Here is a 24151-nt window from a genome sequence, read left to right as displayed (position 1 = left end):
GTGCCTGTCTTGTTTCTGACTTTAATGGAAGTGCTTCAGTGTTTCACCCATGTAACATATTTGCAGATAGTGTCTGTTAATATTCTCGTGTTTAGGATGTTCATTTTATTTCCATGTAGTTTATATGTTCTGTTCTATTCTATACCATTTAGTCAGGAGCGACTGCTGAATTTTGTTAAATGCCATTTTGCCATCTGTTGATATGTGACCTTTGCTAATATAAGGAATTGAAGTTTTGCTAATTCTTGACGGATTCTTATTCTTGGAATAAACCCTAATTGATCTTGGTAGGCCCTTTTAAAATATGGCACTAAATATTCCTAAAGTTTTCTTTTTTTGATGTATTTGCATTTATATCCATAAACTGGATTGGCTTATATTTTTCTTTCCAAGTGTTTTCTTTATCACACTTTTGTATTAGGGTAACATAAAATGAACTGGAATACTATATATATCTGGAATAATTTGACTAATGTAAAAATTATCTAGGCTTGACACCTTTTTACTGATAGATGGTAGATCTTTTAAGAGCTTTTTAAATTTCTTTGGTGGTTACCTGTCTATTCAGGCTTTCCTATTACTTAAGTTAAATTTAGTAATCTATATTTTGCTCGAAAATGATTCAATTTCCTCCAGAGTTTAAAGCATATTAACTTAAGGTTGCCCATCCTACTTTGTTAGAATTCTTCCATATCTGTTGTTAAAATAGTAGTGTTTCCGATTCGTTTTGTGTGTTAACGCTTTCAAAGAGCAGTCACACACACCGTCTCAGGGGAGCCTTGATTCCTCCTGGAAAGAGAAGGAAACTGAGGGAAGCATGGTTAAGTGGCTTGCGGGGTCGCATAGCCGGTTAGAGGCAGAGTCTGGCCTCAGACCGGGGACCCGCCTTCCCCTGCGGGACACGACCACCTGTGCTCCTTCCAGTTATGTTCACCTGGGGTGCGTCCTCCTCAGGCCCCAAAGGTGTGACAAGTGTAAGGATGGACTTCGAGACTGAGTCCCCATCCAGAAAAGGTCCCTGTACTCTCTGAGCACCAACACCCCTTGCGATGTTTAGGGAAAGGCCCTCCTACCTAGATACAGGGGGTGCATTTTCAACTGTTTGAACAAGTGTAAGATGTGTCTGTAACATCACTTTTTTTCTAGAATGAAGAAAGAAAGACGTTCATTCGCTTTACAGATGGCTCCAAATGGACATGTTTAAAAGCCTCTGTTAACCTTCGGGTGGTCAAGGATGTGGTGGGCTGTGGTGTGAGTGTGTGTATGTTCACGTTTTGGGGGATATTCCCAGCAGCATCTTGTGTTTGATACAATTTCATAAAGTAACGTTATGCTCTGTCCTGAAGGCTAGTAGCATATAATACCTATATTGCTATGGAATTGCTGAACATGAATCGTGACCAGGTTTTAATACAGGCTGGGGGGATTAGATTGATCATCTGGTAAAGTGCTGGTGCTTTGAAAGAACTGTTATCCTAGCTAACAGTCATGAAGGGTTTTGATGTGGAGAAACCCAGTGTATCTGAGAATCCACTCTGGTACGGGGGCAGCATGCATGCCTCCGCTACCCCTGGGTTCTCATGGAGCCCGGTCTCCCCTCCCACCCCGGGGCTCCATCCCGTCCTCGTACTCCAGGAGCCGACCTGCTGATGCAGTGACCACAGGTGTAGCTTCGGGGCCTTTTCCTAATTGCAGCAAGTAGAGGCACATCAGGGCTGCAGCCCTGGCCCCGTTCACTGTGCTCGCAGGAGGCTGGGGACTCAGCCGCCCCCCACCCCGGCTTCGCCCTTCCAGCTCCAGTCTCCTTAGTGCCCAGGATAGACAGAGGCCCTTGTCATTTCCAGGGCTGCCGATGGTCACTAAGGAACTTCCCTGCTCTTCCTGTGGTCTGTCCACCACACGGATCGTCAGCCGATGCACACTGAGATGCTGAACGTGGGCTGAAGGCCCCTGCAGCTCACCTGGCCACGAGCCCTTTGCCAGCACGTCAGCCTAAACATCCAGTAAAAAGATCCTTCCTCTGCTCCCCTTTCCTCGTGGCTCACCCCTCCCCCCAGAAAGCTGTCCTGGGGTGCAGACAGGGCCTGTCCCTCCTCGGGGATTCTCAGCACCCTGGACAGCGCCCCCAGGCCCTGAAAGCACCTCCCAACACCCGGCTGTCCTTGCCCTACGAGGGGTGCTGAACGGGCTCCAGGCCAGCGGGCGGCTCCGTTGTCCCCACAGCCTCCGACTGCAGGAACCTGCGCTCATCAGGATCAAATCCCTGCGGGTCTCAAAGTTTCAGACCCAAAGGGACACTTAGCCGACAGCGGTGCTGCAGCACAATGCGGTAGCAGCCATCCAAAACCGCCTTTCACATTCTAACTGCTGGCAGTGTAAATTAATCAAACTGAGGTTCGGAAAATGAAAGCAGTCTGGATCCACATCCCTGTTGATTCCCTTACCGCTCAGAGCAGACACTCACCGCGTGCTTGTTACACAAACCAGAGGACAGGCTGAACGAGTGAAGGGACGAGGGGAAGAGGTGCGCCCTCCCCAGGCCTGGCCCGGCCCCTTGCCCTGCCCCACGGGGGCCGACATGCTCTGCTTCTCCTCCGTGGCAGGTCAGCCCAGGCTTCCCCTTCCGCCAAATCTGCCCCTGCAGTCGGGCCTCTGGGTCACACTGTCTCCTGCCTCTTCATCTTCCTCACTAAGCTGGACCTCCCAGGACGTGCCCTGGCTGAGGCACGCGGAGCCAAGATGATTCTTTGTTTATTAAATGGATCAATTTTCCATTCTGTTTTGCCCAGGCTGCTGCTGAGTGGGCTGAGAAGATGCCCAAAGGCCCGCCGCCCGTATCTCCCAAGAAAATGGCAAACCAAGAGGTCCTGGCCCGGCTCCACAAAGCTGTGACCTTCCACTACAACACGATCGCCCAGGAGTTTGAGAACTTCGACACCATGCGGACCAATACCGTCTCCAGGGACGAGTTCCGGTCCATTTGTACTCGCCACGTCCAAGTTCTGACGGATGAGCAAGTAAGAAACGCATTTCGTTTCGCCTCCTAAGCGATGCGTAAAGAGTTTAAGACTGTTCTCTAGTTTTTTAAATACTTGAACGTTTTTTGTTGTTATTTAGTTTTAAATCTTACTGGAGACTCATGGAGCTTTCTGTTTATGTAACAGGGACGAATCGCACCATTTCAATCAGGGTGCAAATAATATCACTTTTATTTTTAAAATCAAATTAAACTCGGCTCCAGCTACCACTGTCCTTCTTCCTCCTTCCCCAGATCATTCCTGGGCTTAAGTGATCCTAAGAGGGGGCCAGTGTCTCCCCACATCTGAGCTGGGAGTGCGGGGCTAAGGGCGGATGTAGAGCCGGTAGGCTGCTCTGACGCTCCCACCACCTCGCGGCTCCCGGCCTCTCCCTGGTTCTGCTGCCGGCGTTTCTGGATGCTCTGGAGCTACCGCCCCAAGCATGCTGGTGACACGCCCACCCCCAGTGGGCCTCTCCACTGTCCACAGGCTGGACACAGGCCACCCTCTCTGAGGGCCTCTTGCCCATCACAGATCCCTCACGAGAGTTTCTCTGCGGTCTCTTCCCCAAGGACTGAGCTGGGCTCTTTTTAGCTCAAAGCTCTAGCAACCTGCTGCCCTGGCCTCTTTGGCCCTTCGTGGCTTTCCTAGGGCAAGAGCACCTCCCAGCAGGACGGCGTTCCAGGGGCCTGCCTTGGTCACTGGCATCAGCCGATAATCTCACTGAACGTCCGCAGTGGGGAGCAGAGCCCTGGCTGCTTGGTCCTCACTGTGCCCCCAGCACTGAAACGGAGCCTGGCACAGAGCAGGTGCTCAGCATGTCCCAGTGAGCGGACAGTGTCCACGTTCCCACCCCCATCCCAGCAGTCCAGGGGCTGAACAGCCAATAACAGAGCACCACTGATCCAGTCCCAGAAGCAGATTTCCCTTCTTCCCAGAAAATGCACTGCTACCATCCCTCTTCAGTTCAGGTGAATTGATGCCCCATCCATTCCCAGAGAATAGTTCAGATGAGAAAGGAACTCCAAAATACTCACAAAAGCAGCCCCGCCTCCCCTCTTCCTCCTGGCTCTGCTCAGGCCCAGCCCAGGGGGCTTCCTACAGCTCCCCGTGTGGAAATGTCATTCTTTCCCCTCCAGAGCTGGGTCACTCCAAACTCAAGTCTCACACTGTCAGAGTTTTAGGGTAAGGACTGGAAGTATTCACGGGGAGGGGTGATCATCACGTCCACCCTCCATCCCTACTTAGGCCTCTGAACTCACTGCCCTGAAGAATGAATTTGTTAAAGATATTAGTAATATGAACATCAGATTTCACTTTCCTAAAATATCACCTTTTTTAGGCATTATGATCATTTCTGCTAAGCAAAAACAATGCCCTATTTCCAAACAGTTCTGTCCCACAGAGCCTCCAAGCCAAGTGAGCTCTCTATTTGCAAATATCAGTACTTCTCTCCATCACTACAAATGGATGGAAGCCTTTAAAATTAGTACAGTTGCATTTATTATTCTATGGGGCCAACTAATAAAGGTTGGTAATAAAGATTTTTAGTAATAAAGATTTTAGTAATAAAGATTTTTCATTCCATCTAAATGAGCAAAATTTTACTCTAATTATAGGTATAAATTAATGACATGCCGGCATATCTGGCATTCATAACAGAGAATTTGATTCTAATTGCCCACTAAGAAAGCTTCACCATTCCCGTCACAGAGAGCACCCCCCACCCCCCACCCCCTGCAAAAAAATCAAGCACTTACTTTTGAATGCTGCTTTCTAAAAATACACGGACACATCTCAAAGACAGTCTGCACCATTGAGAACATCAAAGTCTGGCATGAGTACCGTGGTTTAAGTTAGGTGATGATTAACAGAAATTGTGCTATATTTGGGAAGGATGCTTCTAGATACAGGCTAGTAAACAGAAAACAAAAGCCCCAGAGATCCACATGCTTTCTTCTTGCATGAGTTGCTTAGCCAGCGACCTTCTTGGTTGGATGGCCCAGTGTCTGGCACAGTAAGACACAGAAGTCATTTGCACTCTTGACATGTCTAGACCCCTCATGCCATCATGGGGAAGAGTTCACCCGAGATACTGGGACAGTTCCGACCACGTTAAACAGTTTTCAGGTACAGATTCCATGACTTCGTTTATCTACATTCTAAAGACTTATCTCTAAAATTCCGATCATCGTGAACCTGAGGGGCAGCTTTCTTGGCTTACAGAGCTCCGTAAGTAGGGAAGCGCCACATCTTTGGAAACCTTTTGGCACAATTAACCTTTCAGAAAAGGAGAGCGACTTTCAGAGCAGATGCAGCCAGACACTGACAGGTCTTCATGGCTCTGCATGAAGCGTGTTATAAAAGCCTGTGGAACTGGGTCCACCTGGATCTGGCTTAAGATAGAGATCCCATGGGGAGAGCCTGTCCTGGTGAGGCGATTTAGGTCAGTCCATAGCGACCGCATGAGGACTTTGAATGTGCAGCTATATTAGGGGAAGGAAGCAGCAAACATTGCTGAGCATTCCAGATGTGATATTTCTAAAACAGACAGCTTCAGGAAGAGAGAAAAATGCAGGCAGACTTGGGTTTCGACCCTGCTTCTGCACCCGTCCAGCTGTGTGACCTTGGAGAATTATTCAACCTCTCTGAGCTTCAATGTCCTTCCCTCTGAAATGGGACAGTGCTCCCAGGCAGATCCAGGTGCCCTCCCCTCTGCCCAGGCTGCAGTTCTGGCTTCCCCATCTTTGCCCGTGCAGTCCCTGCCTGCCCCTTCCCCCGCCCCCTTGTATCTGGCCACACCGACTCCCTCTTCCAGACTCACTTCGAGCCAAGTGAAGCCTTTTCTGACCTCACCTTTACCTGCTGGAGCTGGCCACGGCCCGCTTTGCCCTCCTCGCCCCCCCACCTTGAGCTCTCCATCGTCCGGCTGAGCCCTTGGGACACCCTTGCGTGTTCGTGGGCACAGAGCTTCCTGTGTTGGCTGCACCGTGAGTGCCCGAAGGCAGCACGCATCCACTCCTTCCCTTATTGGGGGCCCTCTGAGCTCAGAGTGGTGATGTTAGGTCCGAGGGAACCAAGGCGGGCCTGCTCCCTGCCTCCGTTGAGTCTGCATCCTGGGAGGGTAGAGAGAGGTTAAACACCTGCGGTACATTATTTCTGTAACTCCACACCGCTCTCCGGTGCAAAGGGACGTGCAGCGTGCTGGGAGAGCAGAGCTGGGGGCTGACCTGGACCGAGGGGTCAGGGCTGTTTCCCTGAGGACACAATGCTGGAATGTGGGCGTTGCCTCTGAGAGAAGACGGGAGAGAGCAATGCAGGCAGAGGCAGCATCCTCGAAGCAGGCGCAGTGGGCACGCTGCTTAGATGGTGATGCTGCCAGCGGCTAGTGGACACCAGAGACACACCCTGCCCGTGGGGTCTGTGTTCCCTGAGGGGCTGGCAGACAGTGAACAAAATGTGTGTATGTTGGATGGTGACAAATGCTCTAGGCCAAAAGAAAAGCAGGGAAGAGGGTAGTGCTAGGGAATTGGGAGGGTGTGTTGTGAGTAGGGCGGTCAGGGGAGGCCCCTGAGAAGGCAACATCTGATTAAAGACCTGGGTCAGGTGGATGGCTGGGAACAGCGGAGGTTGGATCATGAATGCGTTTCAGAGTTGGAGGCAGCAGAATTTGCTAATGGATGTGGGTGGAAGAGTGAGAAGGGGAGTAGAGGATGGGGAAGCCAAAGGAGCCGTGGATGGGGTGCTGTGGGGGGCAGGGGGGAGGGGAGGGCGGGCGTGGGGCGCCTCACTGGTCCATTGTCCACAGTCACACCTTCTGTCCTGCTCTCCTTCCTGTTCACTTTCTTTTTTGCTCAAGTACATCTTTACTTGCTCTTTCAGGGGAGAGGAAGCCCGAGAGCTTCCCTATTTCACCTTCGTCCTCAAAAGATAGTGTGGCTGGGGATAGAATTCTAGGTCCAAGTTTTCTCTCCCTGACCCTTTCAAGCGGTTTCTCAGTTGCCTTCCAGCATCTCTCGGTGTTGATGCGACATCTGCTAATTATCACATGCTTTCTGCAGGGCCCCGATCCCAGTGGGAAGAAAGGCAGGGGCTGAGCTACTCATGCCACTTCCTTTTTACCAGAATGCTCCTCTGAGACAAGGGGTGAGGTAGGAGTGAGTGAGGAGAGAGGAGCCAGCCGGGCTGTTCGGATAAGTCCCAAATGCTCCCCACGCAGCTCGCCCAGGTGGGTCTCCTCAGCGTGGTCGCCACCGCCGGCTGGTCCTACAGTTGTCTGGGCCTGGTCCTAGGGACTGGACTCCTCCTGCCTTGGCCTCTAGGCTTTTGTCCTCAGTGACTGTGGACACTAGCAGCACAGGCCAGTTCCAGTTGCTACGTCAGGTAGTGGGTGATGGCTTGGTTCTAACTGCCCATCTCACATGGGGGCCTCTTGTCCCTGTTCCTGAGAGAGTACCGCCCTCCACCTGCATCATACCATGCCTCGAATGCCATGGGTTTCTTCTCCATTTCTGTTTAATCCGATTTCCCTGTTGTGTTTGAATAAGGACAATGCATTTTATTTATTTATTTTTACATCTTTATTGGAGTATAATTGCTTTACAATGGTGTGTTAGTTTCTGCTTTATAACAAAGTGAATCAGCTATACATATACATATATCCCCATATCTCCTCCCTCTTGCGTCTCCCTCCCACCCTCCCTATCCCACCCCTCTAGGTGGACACAAAGCACTGAGCTGATCTCCCTGTGCTATGCGGCTGCTTCCCACTAGCTATCGGTTTTACATTTGGTAGTGTGTATATGTCCATGCCCCTCTCTCACTTCGTCCCAGCTTACCCTTCCCCCTCTCTGTGTCCTCAAGTCCATTCTCTACGTCTGTGTCTTTATTCCCTTCCTGCCCCTAGGCTCCTGAGAACCTTTTTTTTTTTTTTAGACTCCATATATATGTGTTAGTATACGGTATTTGTTTTTCTCTTTCTGACTTACTTTACTCTGTATGACAGACTCTAGGTCCATCCACCTCACTACAAATACCTCAATTTCATTTCTTTTTATCGCTGAGTAATATTCCATTGTATATACGTGCCACATCTTTATCCACTCATCTGTCGATGGACGCTTAGGTTGCTTCCATGTCCTGGCTATTGTAAATAGAGCTGCAATGAACACTGTGGTACATGACTCTTTTTGAATTATGGCTTTCTTAGGGTATATGCCCAGTAGTGGGATTACTGGGTCATATGGTAGTTCTATTTTTAGTTTTTTAAGGCACCTTCAAACTGTTCTCCATAGTGGCTGTACCAATTCACATTCCCACCAGCAGTGCAGGAGGGTTCCCTTTTCTCCACACCCTCTCCAGCATTTATCGTTTGTAGATTTTTTGATGATGGCCATTCTGACTGGTGTGAGGTGGTACCTCACTGTAGTTTTGTTCTGCATTTCTCTAATGATTAGTGACGTCGAGCATTCTTTCATGTGTTTGTTGGCAATCTGTATATCTTCTTTAGAGGGACAATGCATTTTAAAAAAATAGTTTGCACCTCTCTGCTGAAACTCCCCGTCTGTTCATGCATGCTGGGTACCTTTTCTACTAGATCCATTAACGTATTAGCCACAGTTGTTTTAATGCTCCCATCTGACAGTCCCCACAGTGGGCTCATCTCTGACTCTTGTCTGTCGATGGCTGTATCTCTTGGCAACGGGTCGGTTCTTCTTTTGTTTGTATGTCTCAAGATTTTTAAAAAATTGGATGCCAGACATAGTGTGCAGAAGAATAGTAGAGATGGTGGCATCAATGATATTTATGCCTGGAGATGGGCGCACCTCTTCTCTGTCAGGCTATGAGTGTGGCAGCGTTGTTGAATCAGTCTGGTGGGTAATTGAGCTACATTTGAATTTTGTTGTTGCTACTCCTCCCCAGCGTCAGATCCCTCCAGCAGAAGATTGCCCAGGGCCCCCGGGCTTGAGTGGGTCTGCTATGGCTCCGCCCATGGCTTTGCTTCTCAGTAGAGGAGGGTCTGGAGAAGCGGGCGGTGTTTCACGTCCATCCCCCACCAGTGGCTTCACGTGCCTCTTGGGAGCAGTGGCAAAGGCTGCAGAGGAGAGCTTGTGAGTGTGAGCGTTCCCTGTGCCCGTGACTCCCAGCTCTTCTAGCCTGAGCGCCAGCCCAGCTTGGCCTTTAGGAATTTGCTAACATCTCGGCTGATTTCTTCCCACCCTCGCACTTCCTCCTGAGCCCCACCAGGCATGAGAGCTGGCGCGTCGGGCTCTCCTTGGAGCCTCGGGGCTCCGTGGAGTTCAGTCCCCTCGGCTCCTGCAACCTCAACTGTCTCATGGGCTCAGGAAAAGTTCTGAGTTTGTAGGTATTTGGCTTTTTCTTGGTAGAATGGGAGTGGCGTTCGCTTGCCGCTTTCCACATCACAAGCAGAGGTGGAACCCGAAGTGGTGAATTTTTAAGTAGTTAGAAGGTAGTTGTCTGCTACTCTGCGTTTCCAGGGGACCTTTCAGCAGGCGTGCATTCTGCCCCGTGACCTGGAAACTTGCTGACATGCAATGAACTTGCCTTTCAGTTCCTTCACAAACCACAGGAATTTTACCTGGGTCTCACGTCCAGTTCACAGGCCCATAAGTTTCCAGAGTCTACTTCTGTGGTACCCATTTCCAGTCTTCTGATGCCCCTCCTGTCCCCACAGCCCACACCAGCCGCCATCCTGTGCTGCACCTCCAGGCTGCATCAGTGTCCTGGGCTGTAACCCATCAGGGCTGAAGAGCCACACGTGGGCCTCCACTTCCCCACCCGCCCAGGCCCGTCCTAGCAATGTGTATTCTGCCCGTTGAAGCCCCTTTAGTTAAAATAGGATAAGAATAGGGTTTGTGCGGTCCTACCTTGACCTCGCTTGCCTCACAGGCTTTCATTAGGAAGGTGGTGGGCGCCTGCCTCACCTGCCTGAGAACGAGCCCCTTTTGTTGTCCGTGGCCGTTCTGCAGGCGTCCTCATTTCCATGCTTCAGCTCTTCACTGCCTCCTGAAGCATTCATGCCCATCCTTTGTATCTGTCCTTAATCACATGACCTTCCTCCCACTTGCCTCCCAAGTCTTGCTAAGATACGAGAGCATGAGAGCCCACCGGCAGCCCACCCTCCTTTAAGCCACATCTTTGTTCCTTAAAGCCCTTCCTGAGAGTTGTGATCGGAACACGGTTTAGCCCTTGCCTCCAATCCCTCTTCATTTCTAAAGGGTCTTCCCATTGTCTGATCAGTCTTATCATGTGATACGGAACTTCAGCCGTTAAAAAAAAAAAAACATGTATTGAGCACCTACTGTGTGCTGGCACCTTTGCAAGATGGTTGGCATTCAAAGATGAATCTCAGAGGATCCTTCGGGGAGTCTCTCAGCCAGGCTAGGTGTCCCCTCATGGGTGGTTTCATCAGGATGCCAGAAGGGAGAGAAGAGGCTCTGGTCTGCCCAGTGGTTCTGGAAAACTTCCCTGGAGGAGACCGGTGCGGGGGTTACTGCCCTTGGTGATGATGCTGTGGCCTGTCTGAGCCCATGTGAGCACTTTCTCAGGGACCCTCACTTCCACTCCCCCGAGTAGTTTCCCCTCATTGATCAAAATTAAAGCAACATAAAACTACAGGTGTGATAAATGACACTGAACTATACACACACACATATGAAGTTGTTACGTAAGATGTAACCTTGGAGGGAAGTTGGGTGGAGGGTCCCTGAGGACCTCTCTGTACCATTCTTGCAACTTCCTGCAAATCTATAATGATTTCGAAATAAAAAGCTAAAACACATCAAGAATGTTGTCCCAAACTAAGCCGTTTTCCCTTCTCAGGGCCTGGAATATTCTCCCTCTCTTCCTCACCCCTCAGTACTTCATTTCCAGAATTTCAGGTAGAGCCGGACATGGTCCCTTTTAATATGCTTCTGGAAAACCCCAGTGGAGCCCACAGGCCAAGCCGGTTCCTGACCAAGTTCAGGCACAGGGTAGGAACATCCCTCCCATGGCCTCAGGGGTGGAGAGGCAGCTGCACTGGGCCTCGGGGGCTGTGGAAAAGCAAATTGGAAGTAAATTACCATCTTCTCGGCCCCCTGAACAGCCCCCGAGTCACCAAGGGCGGCTCACTTGGCATTGAGTCATTTTGCAACATCCCTGCCGGGCCGCGTGTGGCCCTGACCCAGCCCGTGACATCGGATGGCACCGACACAAAACTGTGAACTTCTGCTGTTCTCCAGATGCCTCCCTTTTCATCTTGCGAGAAGACATTGTTTGCCCTGAGGGTGAGAAAAGTTGCGGTGGCTGAGGGCTGCAGCACCTGCGTGTTGTTTGCAGGGCTCAGGGGGCCTTCGAGGAGCAGGAAGGAGCCTGGCTGGGCTCCTGGGAGCGAGGTGGGCTGCGGCTTGATTTGCATTTTCTCCTAAAACATTCTTCTGTCCTGCAGCTCAGTCTCTGTGACCACTCACAAGACTTAATGGCCTTAACGTGCTCGCTAAGGGCCCAATTCAATTAAAAAGTGTCCTGCAGAAGCCACCCACGATCCTCCCGCGTCTGCTTTCCCGGGAAGCCGCAGCCGGATGGGCGTTTTTCAATTTTTCATTTGACGTGGGCCCTGGACCCCTGCGGAGGAGAGCGCCTCTTCGCTGGCTTCTTCCCCACTTCTGAGGGTTTGCCACTAACCCTGGGAGGTAACTTCTGCTTCTTTGCCAGTTTGATAGGCTCTGGGACCAGATGCCCGTCGACGCCAAGGGAAGGCTGCAATACCTGGACTTCCTCAGGAGCTTCAGCTCGGAGAAGGCGGCCCCGCCGCCGGCCCCGGGCGCCTCGGCCAAGGCGCAGAGAGGGTGCGGCGTCCCCGAGGTCTCAGAGAGAAGCAGGTCTGCAGGGTTGTCGCCCACTCGAGACCTGAAAGCAGGGTCCAAACCGCGGAGTCATCCCTGCGTGAGTTCCCGTCTCGCAGCATCTAACTGGGTCCATGTCCCGCCGGGGCTGGGGTCCTAGTGTCCCCACAGGGTGTGGGTGACCGAGAAGGTGGCCAGGGTGAGCCTGGGGCGGGGGGCTCAGAGGAGAGCCACTGGTGGGTCCTCTCAGTCACCTGCCTGGGAGGGGAGGTAGCTGTGGGCACGGGGGTGTGGGAGGGAAGAGTAAAGAGGGTTCAGAGCAGGGAGGGACCTTGGGGGCGGGGGCGGCATGTCAGCCACACGGAGGGCATCCTCTCGGACGAACGCAGATGCCCCGGGCTGGACAGCCCCGCCGTGGGCCACAGGACCCGCAAGTAAGTGTTGTCACACCCGTTCTACAGTTGAAGATACGAGGCTCTAAGAAGGGTCCTCGTGAGTTCAGGTCGCTTGTTAGACACAGAGAGAGCTGATTTCAAACCCAGGCCTGTCTGACCGCACGGCCCTGGACCTGGGCTGAGCCGCCCCGGCCTGGGATGGGGAGAGGGGCTCAGCCTCGCCGAGGCTCCCCTTCCTCTGCAAGAAGCTTGACGGTGTCTCCAGGCGAGGGTTGTTGAGGGGATGCCAGCGGGCACAGGAGCACGCCCACCGCCGAGCCTCGTGCACAGCGAGCGCTCATTCATTCCTTGGGCCTTCAGTCAACACATGTTTATCGCACGCCTACTACGTGCGGAGAATGAACACAGGTCCCTGCCCTTGTGGAGTTTACGGCCTTGGGGGTGATGGGCAAGAGTAGTGAACATGTAAGGAAAGTATTGAGTGAGTTAAAGAGGGTGTATGGAGCAGAATGAAGCATCCCGAAGGCATCCACGCCTCAGTCCCCGGAACCTGTCATGTGTACCTTACATGGCGAGGGGCAGTCAAGGTTGCAGAGGGAGTTAAAGTTGCTAATCGGCTGACTGCAAGACAAGATTGTCCTGGAGTGTCCGGGGGCCCAAGGTAATCACATGGGCCGGTCACTGGGGACACAGAGGCAGAAGGGTCATACTGGAGAGATGCAGTCTGGGGGAGACCCACCCAGTGTTGCAGCTTTGAAGGTGAGGGACGGGGCCACGGGTCAAGGAATGTGGAGGCCTCCAGAAGCCAGAAAGGGCCGGCTATATATTTGTTTCCAAACCTGTTTCTGTTAAAATGGTAACATTACCGTTTTTGTTTTGTTTTTCATTTTATTTCTGAAAATAATGCTGCCTGTGAAATTGTGCGCCTGAGTCGTATCTGTGAGTTTCTCTTATTACTTCCACGTGGAATCTCAGGTTACAAGACAGTTTTCTATCTTGCTAGACCCCCGCGAGCACGACCCCACCGCTGCAGAACTGCGAGCCCGTGGAGAATAAGCTGCGGAAGAAGATCCAGGGCTGCTGGCGCGAGTTCCTGCGAGAGTGCCAGAAGAGGGATGCCAACAAGCAGGGCGAGATCCCCGCCACCGAGTTCCAGGGTGCGTCCCGTTCCCTTTCCCCCTGGGGATACAGGGTCACCTCCCACACAAGTCCACTCCTCATGGTGGCGGCAGGGGAGTGACACAACAGGGACCCAGCGGGGAGCACCTCGATAAACCCCCAGTATGGGGGACAAGGACTCCTAACGCCTCAGCCCCTAGCAGGCAGGTCCACACCTTCCCGATCAGGTCAGCACGCGAAACCACGGGCTGGCTTGTGGTCTCTGGGCAGGTTGTAAATGGTGACAGACTTGCAGAGCTGAGGGAGGTGGGACATGGGCGGGGTGCAGGGGACAGCTGGGGACCCAGCTCTGCCCTATTGGTTCGATTTTCGCCGTGCAGCACTTGGGTAGTCTTGAAATAAGACCAGTTAGACGTACACTCCCACTAATTGTTGCATACTGTTTACACAACCTTTCACATTACAGGAAAACCTGACCAGGTCACTCCTCTGCTTAAAAGCCCCCTCAGCCCATCCCCCACCCCCGCCGTCTTTAATATATGGACCCCTTTTAAAGGAAAGCGTTTTTCCTGAGAACCTCCTATATCAACATAAACTACTTTTATGGTGTAAACTCTTTAAGTGAACAGCTCCTACCTCACCCCCCCCAAAAAAAAACACTTATGAGTTAAATATAAAAATTTGAAATCAGTTATAATTAAACGATGTGACATTGATTTGATGTGACATGTCTCGCTGAAACGAAATCACCAGTGTGGGTTTCAATGCACGTTGGCGTCCCCCTTGTTTTTTAGTTAATTCTTTTGATTTTGAGCGTGATGAACCCTAACTTGCTGTTCTTCATCATCATCACCATCATCACTGTTTTTCTTTTTAACCGTGAACTCCCGTAAGCACCCCATCCACGGCTCTGACAGTGCATCCAAAGTTCAGTGCTCTGAAAAAAAAAAACACACTGATTAATTTTCAGAAGTCATTCTGTATTTTCTATACGTGTTGGATGGCCTTCTGCAAGTTGGAACCTCCAAGGCATCTAGTGGCCATTCCCTTGGGTCCTCCCGCCCATGTCCTGGGTGCACCGTGCCCTCCTACTGCTTTCCTCTGTGCAAAGGCAAAGACACCTGTTTGCACAAGCGCAGCAGCATCTTCTGGGCTGCGCTGGTTTGAAGACATCATGTCTATAAATCCCACATCCACTGGTTTTCCTCACTAACCTCTACAGTTAATGCAGCACAGTGTTCCACTCCCAGAAACCTTGTTGCCTTCGTGATGTCCAGTGGAAGTCTCAGCTCATTCACCTTAAACTAAAATCCTTATCCTACCTCTCTTCCAATTACGCGTCGTGACCCCAAAAGAAGCTTCGGCTGTATACCTAGTAAAAGACTGAGCACGTGTATTAGTGCAAAGTAAGGGGGTGTTGACATCCTGACATTGCCACCTCAGGGCAGCCAGGAGGACTCCCCAGTGGGGCATCGACGTGACCCTAGTCAGAAGGCCAGACACAAACCCTCAAATCGCGTGGCGGTTGTCTCTTCCGGGAGGTCCGTGTGTTCCAGAATACACATTTCAGATCATTAAGGTGAAAACTCAAACTGCATAAATTGGTGTAGCCTGGGAGACCCTTGGGAGCGTATCTCGGAAGCACAGTTGGAAAATGCTTGCTCGGGGGCCAAGTCTGAATCCCTGACCCCCAGTCGGGCCCCTGCCGGACTCAACCCCAGCACATGGAACCTTCCCTTCTCCCCTCCTGCCCGGCTCTGCCCCGACTCCCGTCTGCTGGGACCATCCCTCTGCCTTCTCCCCGCCTGCGTTCGTAAGCCCCACGGTGTCGTGTCCGTACTGCCGTGACCACAGTGACGGTGACCGTGCAAAGCCAGGCCGGCAGGCAAAGCCTGGACCGAGGGGGCCCAGCAGGACGCAGGTCCCCTCCCTCCTTGCCGCACTTACCTCGTCGCGTGCCTGTGTGTTTCCATATCTGTCCGGCCACCAGCCATGAGCCTCTGAAGCAGGCACAGGGCGTCTCAGCCAGTGATGAGTGAGTGAATGAAGCCGTGATCAAAAGAATGAGTGAACCGACCGCCACCAACTGAACTGACATGTTTGCCTTTAGCTCTCGTGGAGAAATTCAACCTGGACGTAAACAGAGATGAGTGCCGGCAGCTCATCGTCAAGTACGACTTAAAGAACAACGGGAGGTTTGCTTATTGTAACTTCATTCAGAGCTACGTCCTCCTGTTAAAAGCAAAGGAAACCTCGCTGATGCAGAGAATGAAACTGCACAAGGCGACTAAAATGGTACGTGGATCGTCCAGAGGAAAGGGGTGGGGCTGGGGCTGAACGGGCTTCCTTCATTTTCCTCAGTTCCGCCTACATCCCATTGTCTCACTTCATACAAACGGTGGCCCCATAAGGGCCTGGAGACCCCAGACTGGGAACCAGCAGGCTGGATCCCAGGTTCTCAAACTGGCTGGGTGGCACGTGCCTGCGGGCGCCTCTGTGTGGCGAGCGTCGGGGAGAGTGTCAGCGGCTCACACGGCCACCAGGAGCGGGGCGTCTCGGTCAGTTCACTGGAGAGGCAGGTGGGGTGGGGCCACAGCAAAGGGAAGCGCCTGTAACTTACGCATCACCGCCGGTTCACTCCTCAACTGTCCGAGACGGGCTGGCCTTGCTCCTGGTGTGGGCGGCCAGTCGCAGACCCTTTCTCTTTCTTGCGTAAACTACACCCGTGATGCATGTCTACAGTTCTCTTCTCGTTTCCTTGAAGAGGAATGAGACCCTAAAGATGCTTAAATGGCAACTGGAGGGCCTGTGCCCTAGATTTTTACCTTTTTTCTTAATCGTTTGTCATTTTATGATTCTCACCCACACCCACTTCAACCACGCTGTTCACGGACTCACCTTTCTCGAGTCTTTCCACAGCATGAAGCAGAACAAGCCTTTTTCACACTCATATTCCATCACCTGTAACGCTGAATTCAGTTACATTGAATTAAACAAGCACAACCGGCCTTGTCGACCTGAGAGCAAACACAGCTGATACCAGCTGCTGTAGGACTCAGCTGCGGGGACCAGGGGCGTGGGGCAGACCTGACAGCATAGGTGGCGGCTTAAGACCGCTGGCGGCTTAGCCCAGCGAACAGTGGATTCCATCGCAGAACTTTCCACGCAGCCGAATTTGTCATTTTGTGCTAAATCGGGCCCCATCTTAGCATAGTTTCTAGTTTAGCCAAGCAAAGGCTTAGGCCAAGTTAAGGAAGTAAAACTTAACCTTAAGACAATTCTTTCTCTAGCTCAGCTTTTCTGTGAGTGGAGAAAACACTGTCCTTGGTGGGTCGTCAGGGGACACAGGAACATAGCTGGAGAACCATGGAGACCACACAGCCTTCAAGGCTCCCCCAGCTCTGGCCCTCCTCCACCTCTCCCGGCCTCAGCTCCCCCTTCTGTAAATGAGGGGAGGCGTGCTGAGCCCCCGGGCAGATGTCCCCGCTCGCCTCCGTGTGCCGCTGCCTCGTCCCCCAGCTCCGGTCTTTCACCCAGACGTGACCACAGCCTCCGCTCTGTGGCTTAGGCTAGTCCTGTCTTGCATCCTGGGCATGACTGACAAGGAGGTGAGACTCCCCGGGAGCCTTTCCCAGGAGAGAGTGTGGCCAGGGCCTGCCCCTGCTCCTGCCCCTTCTGGTCCCCGTGCCAGTCCCCGTCCCCTCTGCAGGCTGTCCAGGCCCCACCATGCCAACTGTCTGCCGGCAGAGTAGCTGAAAGGGCCGTTGCCTTTTCTAGTGCTTTGGGGGCTTTCTACAACTTTGACAGCAGAGACACCCTCTGTGGAAGTGAGCTGGGGCTTTGCTTCGGGGGGCTCTTCTAGAGGACTTCTGGAGGGGTTGGTGTACAGGGCTGGGATGGGAAACCCTTTCTCAGGCCAAGCTTGGGTGTGGGAAGGGCAAGTGCGCATACAATCCCTTCTCTTCCGTGCATGCTGACCAGCTGATTGGATAAATTGGCAGCTAACGAAGCTATAGGGTATCTGGTTTCTATCATAGGTGCTAAATTATACAAAAATTGAAAGCAGTTTAACTTTGTGCTAATTTGTTTCACGTAGTGCCATGTTAAAAATTAAACTTTCCCGGGGCTTCCCTGGTGGCGCAGTAGTTGAGAGTCCGCCTGTCGATGCAGGGGACACGGGTTCGTGCCCCGGTCCGGGAAGATCCCACATGCCGCGGAGCGGCTGGGCCCGTGAGCCATGGCCGCTGAGCCTGCGCGTCCGGAGCCTGTGCTCCGCAACGGGAGAGGCCACAACAGTGAGAGGCCCGTGTACCGCAAAAAAAAAAAACTAAACTAAACTTCCCCCAAATGTGTTACACATGACTGCCTAAAGTCCACCTCTGTCATACTCAGATGTGCTTTGGGGCTAAAACGTGCTAAAATATCTTGTTTCCAATCTAATAAATAGCATCTAAATGAAATAATCGTAGGGCAGTGTACTGTCTAATTACTAGATATAATTACAACCTTGTGATTTTTTTAAAAAACTGTTCATTATAAGAACGTACTAGAAGACCCCAGCTGAATCTCTTTTTCCCTCAGACTGTTTTGAAATTGGCCGGTTATCTGCCTGTCTCTCCCCTCAAGTACGTTGGGAGGGGCTCCCCGGGAGGCAGCCTGGCAGGTGTTGGTGTCAAGCAGAGCCTCCCTGAGCCTCTATTTCCCAATCCAGGAAATGGGGCTGTGGAGACCTACCTTCCTCCCAGGGTGGGGGAGGAGCGGAAGGAGGCGCACAGGCGATGCTGTTTGTGATCAGCCCACACATAGACTTGAAATGTGCGCTTGCTGACTTCATCCTAGCTGGGAGCGTGGGGTGGGGAGTGAGCAGGGGGCCGAGACGACAGGAGCTGGCAGCCCTCCTCCCTCCCTTCGGGCCATGGCCTGTCCGCTCCATCCTTCCCATCCGAAAGCTCCTTTCTTACCTCCTCTTGGTTTTTGGTTCTTTTCCCAGAAAGAATGCGGTGCTGAGACTTCTTCCTTTTACGCCGCTCTGCTGCGGATTCAACCCCAAATTGTGCGCTGCTGGAGGCCGATGCTGCGCACACTCAAGGCCTACGACGAGGGAAGGACGGGGCTTTTAAGCGTGGCTGATTTCAGGATGGTGAGCACAGCTCTTGTGCGGCTGTGACCTCTGACCAGGAAGCAGTTGCCAAAGGCCCATGGCCAGAAAACCTCCAGAAAGGATCCGCCGGCCCCCAGCGGAAGGCCCGGGTGTGGGCAGCTGTCCCAGACCTCACTTCCCCACTTCCCCCAGGTTGTCAAGGGCCGAGTGCACGTGTCCCTGTGCTGCAGACCCCAGGCTCTCCTCCCTGAAGGTTTCTAGAACCCTGCAGGGACGTCCCGGTGCCAACACCTGAGTGCCGCTGCCCTCGGGGCAGCACGACAGCTGCTGCGTCCCGCGGAGCCCTGGCTGCACTCCACCCCGCGCCAGGCCAGGCCTCCTCCCCAGCCCCCCTCCCAGGTCTTTATGGGGGGAGCCGGCAGGGTCACAGAGCAGAATGACAGCATCGGGGGGCCGAGGCGGGGTCCCAGGTGTGCGACTCAGGGCCCACAGACCCCAGCCCTGCCTCGCAGGAGCCCCGGGGTCGGCCCTCCCCTCTCCCGCAGCCGCCCTCACGTGGAGGGGATGCCCACCGCGCACCACACGGTTTGGTAAGCAGCTCTCCCGACAGAGCCTGAACCCTGGTGCCTTTCCTGCCCCGCGCAAGTCCAGCATCCACGGAGGAAGGTGGTCTGGAGGGAGCGCCTCGCCCGCCGCAGCCGCCCCTCTGGAGCAGAACCTCTTCGCTTGGCTTTACCCTGCAGAACGTTGGGAGCGCTCCTCCCAGAGGAAAGAAGCGGCCGCCCTCGAGGGGGACTTAAAACTCCCGCGTTCAGAATAACGTAGAACTCCTCGGATTGGCAGTTTCTTGACCCCCCCTCCTGTCCTCTCTGCATCCCCACCCCGGCCACTGAGGTTCAGAAAATCATTGAGGTCTAGAGCATTAGATTAAAAATCAAATATTACAGCCAGGAAGAAAACTCAGTCAGGACATCACAGAGACAAGGGGTTATGGCCTCAAAAGGCACTTACAAAAAATGTATTCCTTAGACTTATCTGTGCTCAGCAGCTAGAAAAAAGTTTAAGTAAAAAAGCTTTTCTTAAATAATAATGTAGGAAGATGAACCGCAGTTGGAGGGCCTGGCGGGGCTGCATTCTCAAGGGCCTCGTGCAAGGCGCTGGAGGGCGAGGGGCCCCCTAGAGCCCCAGTGCCGCGCACGGTGGGTGGGGGCCAGGCCTGTCGCTGGGCCGGGGCCTCCGTGCCCCACAGTGGCAGCCAGCTCACAGCGTTTGTCTTTACTTTGAGGGCAAGTAAAATTCTCAGCCAGAGAAGGGAAGGAAGCGGGTGAGCTTCTGTTAGTCTCCTTGTCTTCAGGTAACTTCCCAGGAATTCGGGGTGGATGACAGCAGGGAGAGGGCAATAGAAACGGAGACGATGCCCTCAGCAGAGCCAGAGCCCGAGACCAGATGGGTGCTGGGACCCTCTGGACACCCAGGCTCAGTCGCCTTTTCTGCTCTCAGCCCATCAGCCCCATAGCCAGGCCAGCTGACCTCAGCCCCATGGTCCCGGGCCTGTCCTGCCGGCCCCAGAGGAACGTCGGGCTCTTCTAGCCCCACTTTCTAGCCCCCTCTGAGAAACAAATTATAACACAGAACATAGATGTATAACCTAATCTTTATCTAATAGGGTATCTATCTATTAAAATTTGTCTCAGTTGCACATAACAGAGGTGAAAAAAAAAATAACAGCACCTTAAACATGGTAGAAGTTTATTTCTCTCTCACATAAAAGAATCTCAGAGGTAGGAAGTCCAGAGCTGGCGTGGTGGCCGGACAGTCATCGGGGACATCTGTATTTTTTTCTGCTCTCCTCAACACCTGACTTCCTGCCTCAAGGTCGCCTCATGGTCCAAGATGGCTGCTAAAGCCCCAGCATCACTTTCACATTCCAGGCAGCAGAAGAGAGAGAAAGAGGGCACGCCCTTCTTCTTTAGAGACTTCCCAGAAGTCCCGCATAACATTCTCAGTTAGTTTTAACTGGCCAGAACATACCTAGCTATAAGAGAAGCTAAGAAATGTCGCCTTTTTTAGGTGGATCCCAGCAGCCTGAAAATCAGGGTTCTGATAACAGAAGGGGAAAGGGCAATCAGTATTGGTTGGGCAATAGCAGGCTCTGCCTTGGGCTGTATTACTGTTGGGTCATAACGACTCCCTGCACCCTGCACCTGCGGGCCTGCCCTCCTCCCCGGGTGGGCCGCACCCTGAGGCCCCCCTAGCTAAGGCCCTGTGGCCAGGTCTCCCCTCCAGTCCCCTCCTCTCCGTCCATCCTCCTCATCCTCCACGTTGACCAGCCTCACTACCCTTCGGGGAGGCGATTGTGGGAGGGCCGGCTAGGGGTAGGGAACCCCAGCGGCTCCCATCTGAAGGGAAGTCCAGGGGTCTTCGTGTCCCGCACCCGTGTTGCTGGACGGAGCTGCCCTGTTGGAGGGGGGCGGGGGGTGGGCAAAGAAGAGGGGTGGGGAGAAGGGAAGCGGGAGAGAGAGCTGCTGGGGGCAGCTCTGGAGGTGGGCGGTCCAGGCTCGGGGCGGGGAGGTGGGCGCATGCTTCCCTGAGTGGCTCCGAGACCAGCGGGGGATCCCCGTCTCTTCTGCAGGTCCTGAGGCAGTACGGCATCAACCTCTCCGAGGAGGAGTTCTTCCACATCCTGGAGTATTATGACAAGACGCTGTCTTCAAAAATCTCCTACAACGACTTCCTCCACGCCTTCCTTCAGTAGGGGGCCAGCTCTGCGAGCCCAGCGTGGACAGACGGGGACCGCAGGGCCTGTCCCCGAGACTAGTAAAATCTATCATCGGGCTGTCTCACGAACTTCCAGAGTGTCCCCAAAACAGAGCCCACACCCACGCCCGGCCTGCGTCTTTCCGAGGTCATCCCAGGCCCAGCGCTGGGCTCTAGCGTCAGCAGTGGCCTTCCAGAGGGCCTCGGGGCTGCCCCGCTGAGCCTCGGGACCCTCATTAGTTTGAGCAAATTAAAATGTTAGTCTCTGCAAGAATGATGCTTGAGGCTTTAAAGGAACCACCAGTGATAAACTTCAAAACTCAGACTTTCTGAAGGTTTTATTCATAAGAGCTTGCTGGGTGCCTCAGGGCCGCCACAGCACTTCCTCCACCTGGGTCACATCTGTGCCGCTGCTGGGCTTGTCCACAGGGCCGCCTCTCTGCCCCTGGGGACACAGGCACCAGCCTGACGTCACGGAGGAGCAGCCGGCATCTAGGTCAGGCCCCACGTGTTCTTTGGGGGCTCAGCCTTTCCAGGGCCCGGCTGAGCTGACCGCTGATTGGAGCCACCCACCAGCGCCCATGTCGGGAGGGACTCTTGCATGGACACAACAGGGAGAACAAGCTGAGAGAAGTTTTCAATTGCCGCAGTCCTTTCCACCCATCATGAAGAAGATGGAAGGGAGACAGTTTGCTGCCTCCTGGAAAGTTCTGGAAGGAACAGAAGAGGCAGGCAAGAGAGCTGCCCCTGAGCTGTGTGACCCCGGGCTGTCAGGGAGGGGTGGGGGCAAGGAGCCTCCACTGTCACCCTGAGCAACACACGGCCAGCGGACCTCACGTCCCTCAAAGGGACGCCCGGCCAGCGCCCGCCGCGGCCCCAGCCACTGGAGGGCGGGTTCCCCAGGGCCTGGGCAGCGGCCTTGGCTTCTCCTCCCCTTTCCTGTCGTCACTGCCATGGCCACGCCTCCTCCTTTCCCTGCTCCCACGGGACACAGACACGGCCGCTGACCGGGGAAGGAGTCAAATGTTCAACCAGAGACCACGGGAGCTCTTAGGAAGCCAGACCAGAGCTGACCTCCTGTGAGCCCTGCTGGCTGCACAGCCACTCCAGCGGGCCGGGTGGGGTCTCCGTCCCCAGTGGAGAGATGGAGACCCTGAGGCCCAGGTGGAGGAGGGAAGGACGCCCTCTGGGGTGCCTGAGGAGTGAGGACATGGCTCCTTGCTTCCTGCCCTTCAGCCAGGCACCCCGCAGCCCGGCAGGGGGCATCGGGGACCAGGCTGAGGAGGTCTGGCTGGGCCAGGACTGCGGAGGCCCCCAGATCCCAGAGAACCTGGGGGCCCTGAAGGAGGCTCAGGGGATGAAGATGCCCACTGCGGGGGGCGGGGGTGTGTGTGTGTGAAGGGGGAGGGGTTGCCCTGAGGGCAGCCTGAGTTCAGGGAGGAGGGAGGGAGGGGCCGTGGTCCCTGCTGGCCCCAAGTCGGTGCTGTGGAACAGGAACGCCCTCGGCCCCAGCAGCTCTTCTTTCTAAGGGGCGGGGGTGGGAGGATGCCCTGCCTTTGTGCCCCTGCCCCGGCATTCGGGGCCCCACCTGTGTGCCCAGCCCCCACCCCGTGTGCCTGGCTTCAACCTTCTTGAGATGCCGCTCACACTGTGCACCTGCTCCTCAGGGAATGCTAACTTGTCCTTCAAAACTCAGTGCAGGGCTTCCCTGGTGGCGCAGTGGTTGAGAATCTGCCTGCCAATGCAGGGGACATGGGTTCGAGCCCTGGTCTGGGAAGATCCCTCATGCCGCGGAGCAACTGGGCCCGTGAGCCACAACTACTGAGCCTGCGCATCTGGAGCCTGTGCTCCGCAACAAAAGAGGCTGCAATAGTGAGAGGCCCGCGTACGGCGATGAAGAGTGGCCCCCGCTTGCCACAACTAGAGAAAGCCCTTACACAGAAACAACCAACACAGCAAAAATGAAGTAATTAATTTAAAAAAAAACAAAAACTCAGTGCGGAGCTGCCTCTTACAGGAAGCCTTCCTGACTTCCCCAGGCTGAGCTGCGCATTTCGTCTGATGCTGTTCAGCAGCCTGTGGGTCTGTCGTTGAGGGACTTAGGGGCCTCCAGGTCAAGAGGCAAGTGGCTCATCCTGACACAGAAGCGGGACTCAGTGGGGTCACAACTGGCCACCAGCCCTCCTGAAACATTCTCAGAGTAGTTTTGGTGTCAGTGAGATGGGGTTCCAGTTCCAGCTCTACCATGACACTCAGCCAGGTCATTTCACCCCTCTGAGTCTCACTTTCTACATCTGTAAAATGGGCAATCACAACCCCCTCTCAGAGGACATTGTGAGGACCACATGTGGAAAGAGTTTGGCTCTGCAGTGGGGTTTTCTCTCGGAGTTAGCAGAGCTTCCGAGCTGAGGGTTGCAGGCGAGTGGGCTGTTAGCCACCCTCTCCCTTAACCCCAGAAGAGGTGGGGCAGCTGCTTTCCCAATGCCTGGCCCTTTCAAGCTTGAGTCAAGAGAGCAGGGCTGGACTGAGGATCAGGGTGTCCAGCTGCCCCCTGTTCATCCCCTGGCCCCTGTGCAACTTCCCTCTCTGGCTGAGCCTCCATTTCCGCATCTGCAAAATGAAGATAACCCCGCTTCCCTCGGGCTCGTCCTCCAGTCGGTCTGTGCCCAGCCCCACGAGTCAAACACAAACCTGTCTCCTAGAACCCCCAACAAGGTAGGTCAGAGACAATCAAAAGAGAGGAGGTCAGGGCTGGTGGGGGGAGCCCTAGGTATGGGAACCCGAAGAGCCCTGGCCCTACACCTAGAGCTGGACTTCAGGACAGAATTTCAGCAAGGGGTTGAGGGAGGGTTTCAGCTGAGTGCCCTCAGAGTCAATGCTGGGAGGCCAAGAGGGCTGGGCCATTTCCCAAAGGCA

General features: G+C 53.9%; 1 protein-coding gene across 1 annotated transcript in view; it reads left to right on the top strand.

The window, feature by feature from the left end:
* EFCAB6 (EF-hand calcium binding domain 6) overlaps positions 1-21233 on the top strand; it is a 199177-nt gene extending 177944 nt beyond the window's left edge. The window contains 6 exon segments of the mRNA XM_060026001.1: positions 2790-3017; positions 11733-11963; positions 13262-13415; positions 15488-15672; positions 18368-18517; positions 21111-21233. Coding sequence (XP_059881984.1) covers positions 2790-3017; positions 11733-11963; positions 13262-13415; positions 15488-15672; positions 18368-18517; positions 21111-21233 — 1071 coding nt within the window.
* The last annotated feature ends 2918 nt before the right edge of the window (positions 21234-24151 follow it).

This window comes from Delphinus delphis, chromosome 11 (genome assembly GCF_949987515.2).
Source record: "Delphinus delphis chromosome 11, mDelDel1.2, whole genome shotgun sequence".
Taxonomy (NCBI): Eukaryota; Metazoa; Chordata; class Mammalia; order Artiodactyla; family Delphinidae; genus Delphinus; species Delphinus delphis.
The sequence above is the reverse complement of the archived record's forward strand: the minus strand, read 5'-3'. Positions and strand labels throughout refer to the sequence as shown.